This window comes from Empidonax traillii, unplaced genomic scaffold (assembly GCF_003031625.1).
Source record: "Empidonax traillii isolate 1590-97213 ecotype Southwest subspecies unplaced genomic scaffold, ASM303162v1 scaffold2155:size40309, whole genome shotgun sequence".
In the NCBI taxonomy this organism is placed as follows: Eukaryota; Metazoa; Chordata; class Aves; order Passeriformes; family Tyrannidae; genus Empidonax; species Empidonax traillii.
This window is the reverse complement of record NW_020957348.1, coordinates 26,940-31,135: the sequence shown is the minus strand read 5'-3', so window position 1 is coordinate 31,135 and position 4,196 is coordinate 26,940. Positions and strand designations below refer to the sequence as shown.

At 66.6% G+C, this 4,196-nt stretch overlaps 2 protein-coding genes across 4 annotated transcripts in view; one reads left to right on the top strand and one right to left on the bottom strand.

The window, feature by feature from the left end:
- Positions 1-215: 215 nt before the first annotated feature.
- SCNM1 (sodium channel modifier 1) lies at positions 216-1,629 on the bottom strand (the record flags this gene model as incomplete). Its single annotated transcript, XM_027909484.1, has 6 exons — positions 1,512-1,629; positions 1,278-1,348; positions 1,093-1,181; positions 717-793; positions 539-633; positions 216-276 (listed from the first exon to the last, which is right to left on the bottom strand). Coding segments are annotated over exons 1-6 (444 nt in total), but the record flags the coding sequence as incomplete, so codon positions are not given.
- Positions 1,630-1,840: 211 nt separating this feature from the next.
- Positions 1,841-4,196, top strand: part of LYSMD1 (LysM domain containing 1) — a 16,441-nt gene continuing 14,085 nt past the window's right edge. The window contains exons 1-4 of one of the 3 annotated variants that reach the window (XR_003574068.1): positions 1,841-1,946; positions 2,415-2,671; positions 3,244-3,464; positions 3,496-3,567. Coding sequence is in view for 2 of the 3 variants with exons in the window: in XM_027909481.1 (XP_027765282.1) it covers positions 1,851-1,946; positions 2,415-2,671; positions 3,244-3,388 (498 nt within the window). In the remaining variant the exon portion in view is untranslated. Of the gene's footprint in view, positions 1,947-2,414; positions 2,672-3,243; positions 3,655-4,196 lie in introns of those variants that run through there. The other 2 variants (XM_027909481.1, XM_027909482.1) reach the window with 2 other exon arrangements.

Here is a 4,196-nt window from a genome sequence, read left to right as displayed (position 1 = left end):
TGGTGCTGCAGGACGCGGCGCCGCTCCGGGCTCAGCTCGTCCCACGCCGAGCAGGATTTCCCTTTCCGGGTGGGAGCCTTCGGAACGCCTGGGGAGGGAAGGAGGCGGGTGTGGGACCCTCTGGAACGGGACAGACCCAGGCCCTGCCCCAGAGGTGCCCCCTGGCTCCCACCTGCCCTCGCACTGCCGTGCTCCAACGGCAGGGCTGCGGATTCCCGGGATTCTCCCGCGTTCCGGAGCGGCTCCGGCACCAGCCGGGGGGTGCTTCCCTGGGCCCTGGGATGGGACAGGGAATCTGGGATGAGTCCCACCGACACCTGACGGCAGCGAGGACCATGGGAATCCCAGAGCTCTCCCCCACTCAAGGAATCCCTTTCCCAGCGATCCCAAAGATCCACCTCCCTTCCCACTCCCTTTCCCAGCAATCCCAGAGCCCTCCCTCGCCCTTTCCTGGGAACCCCAGAGCTTTCCCTCATCCCACCAGCCCCTTCCCAGGGAATTCCAGAGCCCCTCTCCCACCATTCCCGGCGTTCCCGACCCTTTCCTGCGGCAGCAGCTGCTGTAGGGGGTGGATTTCAGGAGGGCGCTCCGGGCGATCCGTCGTGTCCGTGCCAGGAGCGGGGCCTGGGATCCCTGGGGAGGGAAGGGAAGGGATGTGGCCCAGGGGGTCCCACGGGGGAAGGTCCCACGGGTGGGGCAGGTGAGGCCACACCCACCTGCACACCTGGAGCCTCTCCTGGAGCCTCTGGAGCTGGGAGTGGGGAGCGAGTCCGGCCGTAGGAGCGTTGGAGACCTGGAAAACAGGGATGGGATGGGGGGAAAGGGCATGGGGACAGGGAATGGGACAGGGAAAGGGACAGGGAATGGGACACAGGGACAGGGAAAGGGACATGGGGACAGGGAATGGGACAGGGAATGGGACACAGGGACAGGGAAGGGGATATGGGAAGAGGGAACAGGGGCAGAGGAGACAGGAGAAAGGACAGGGAAAGGGAGAAAGAAGGAGCCACGGGGACTCAGGGACCGGGAGGGGACACGGGGACAGAGGAGGGGCCGTGAGAGGGGTCCCGGTGCCGCCCCCACCCCACTCACTGTGCAGGTGCCTCCTGCCCGCCCTGTGCACGGCCAGGGCCTCCAGGGTGTCACACACGGGCCGGTGGGGACACACGGAGCAGGCAAACCTGGCAACGGGGACACGCGGGGACACCGTGGGGACACCCCCGCAGGGCAGGGAGGCCCCTCGAGGCTCCCCCCGGCTCGGGGTTGGGGTCTCTCACCTCCCGCTCCGCAGCAGCAGCGCCTCGTCCTCGGGGATGGAGTTTGCCAACAGGTCCGACACCCGGCGTTTCTGGGGAAGAGTTAGGGGGGTTCAGGGAAGGCCTGAGGGGACCCGGGGGGGGGCTCAGGCCGCAATACGAGGGCAACCCCGGAGGTTGTGCGGGGCGGCCGGGTCTGGCCCTGGGTGCTCTGGGGGACCCCGAGGGAGGTCCGGGGAGGGGTCGCGGCCCCACCTGCAACGCCCCGAGGGGCCCCGGATCGTCCCCATCGCGCTTGAAGGACATGGCGGCCCCGCCGTCACCATGGCAACCGCGCCCCGCTTCCGGGTGCCTTCCTCCCAGGGGGCTGTGCGCGGGGAGGGCAGCGACCAATCAGAGAGCGCCCCGCGGCATGCTGGGAGTTGTAGTTTTTCCGCATGGCTCCGCCCATGGGGGTAAAGGGGGAGGGTGTCCCTTCAGGACTACAACTCCCACAGGCCCCGCGGCGGCGCGGCCGGGCCCGGGGCTGAGGGAGCGGCGGGGCCGGGCCGGGACCCCCCGAGGGACCCCCCGGGCCGGGACCCCCCCCGAGCCATGGCGGGGAGCGGCGGGGCCGGGGCGGCCCCCCGGGAGCACCGCCTGCAGCCCGGGGACACCCTGGCGGGGCTGGCGCTGCGCTACGGGGTCACGGTGAGCGGGGCGGGGGGACGCGGGGGGCGGCGGAACGGGGGGACGGCTCGGGGTGTCCCTGCGGGCTACGGGGGTCAGTCCGGGGCTGGTTCCCTTCTGGCCCTCACTCATCCCTGTCCTGCCCCCCGTCCCTGTTCCGTCCTCATCCCAACACTGTCCTCGTCCCTGTGCACATCCCTGTCCTTATCCCGTCCCTGTCCCCATCCCTGTCCTGGTCCCCATCCTTGTTCCATCCTCATCCCATCCCTGTCCTTATCCCATCCCTGTCCCCATCCCTGTCCTGGTCCCCATCCCTGTCTCATCCCGTCCCTGTCCTGCCCTTTATCCAATTCCGGTCCCCATCCCTGTCCTGGTCCCCATCCCTGTCCCCACCCCATCCACATCTCCATCCTCATCCCATTCCCACCCTTGTCCCTGTCCCGACCCCATCCCTGTCCCCATCCCCATCCCCGCCCCCGTCCCGGCCAGGTGGAGCAGATCCAACGCGCCAACCGCCTCTACACGTCCGACACCATCTTCCTGAAGCCCACCCTGCTCATCCCGGCGGGATCCCCGGCCCAGCCCCTCGCGGGGGACGAGCCCCGGGACATTCCCGACCCTCCGGAGCCTCCGCCGGCGCCGTCCCGGCACGACCTGTCGGCCATGGAATTCCTGCGGCGCCTGGACCGCGAGATCGGGCGCTCCAAGGAGGCAGCGGCGCTGCAGATCCGGCACCGGCACCCCCCGTGAGCACCGGGATGGGGTGGGATGGGGTGGGATGGGATGGGGATGGGATGGGATGGGGATGGAATGGGGTGGGATGGGGTGGGATGGGATGGGGATGGGATGGGATGGGGATGGAATGGGGATGGGATGGGATGGGGATGGAATGGGATGGGATGGGATGGGATGGGATGGGATGGGATGGGATGGGATGGGACAGGGACGATGACACAACAGGGCAGGGATGGGACAAGGACAGAGATTAGGACAGGATGGGATGGGGGACCAGGATAAGGACAGGATGGGACAAGGATGGGATGAGGAGAGAGCCAAGGGATGGGATGGGGACCAGGATAAGGATGGGAACAAGAACTGGGAGGGGATCAGGGTGGGGACAGGGACAAAGACAGGGATGGGATGGGATGGGAGATGAAGACAGAGACAGGACAGGACAAGGACAGGGTCCAGGATGGGATGGGACAGGATAAGGGTGGGACAGGGACAAAGACTGGGATGGGATGGGATGAGGATGCAGATGTGGATGGGATGGGGACAGGGCTGGGGGGTCCAGGGTGTCACCGCTGTGTCCCCACAGCTCCGGTGATTCTGGAGCATCCCAGAGGATCCCAGAGGGTCCCTCGTCCCCCCGGGAAGGGCCCCGGCTGGGCCCACGACCCCTCACCAGGACCCCCCGGGCGGCCGCGCTGAGGGACACAGAGGATGAGATCTTCACCTTGTGACAGTGGGAAGAGCAGGAACGGGATAATCTGCACCTTGTGACAGTGGGAACAGCGGGAATGGGACAGATCTGCACCTTGGACAGCAGGAATGGGACAGATCTGCACCCTGTGACAGTGGGAACGGGACAGCAGGGACACCTGGGATGTGGCACCAGGAAAACCTGGCATGTGGCACCAGGAAAACCTGGCATGTGGCACCACGGACACCGGGAATTGGACAGCAGGGACACCGGGATGTGGCACTGAGGACACCTGGGAGGGGACACTTCCCATCCCATTCCCACATCCCTCCCCACCAGCTCCAAGATCCCCTTTTCCCAAATCCCAGGGGCAGGAATTTGGGGCCCCACTTCGACCTTTTCTTGGAAAATAAATTAACAACCCCCCCCCTCACCACACACACACACACACCCACCCCAGCCCAGGAAAACCCAACCCCTTTCCTGAGCAAAAGAAGGAAAAGAACAAACGGGATTTTCCACCTTCCAACAACACCCGCTGGGTCTCGGCTCTATTATATATAATATATATATCAGACACCCCCGGGGGGGTTATTATGGGATGGAGGGGGGGGTAGGAACACCCAGTTCCCCCCCCTGCCCCCCCCAGACCCCTCCCCTTCCCCCCCGACCCCTCCCCAGGCCCCCCTTTGGGGTCCCCGATTGTCGCCGTGTCGGGATAAACCCGGGATTTTGGGGGGGCCTGGGGGGCTCCTGGGGGGGCCTGGGGGGGGGTTGGGGGGGCCTGGGGAGGGGTATTTACAGGGGAGGGGTCGTACATACATATTTATAGCTGGGGGAGGGGAGGG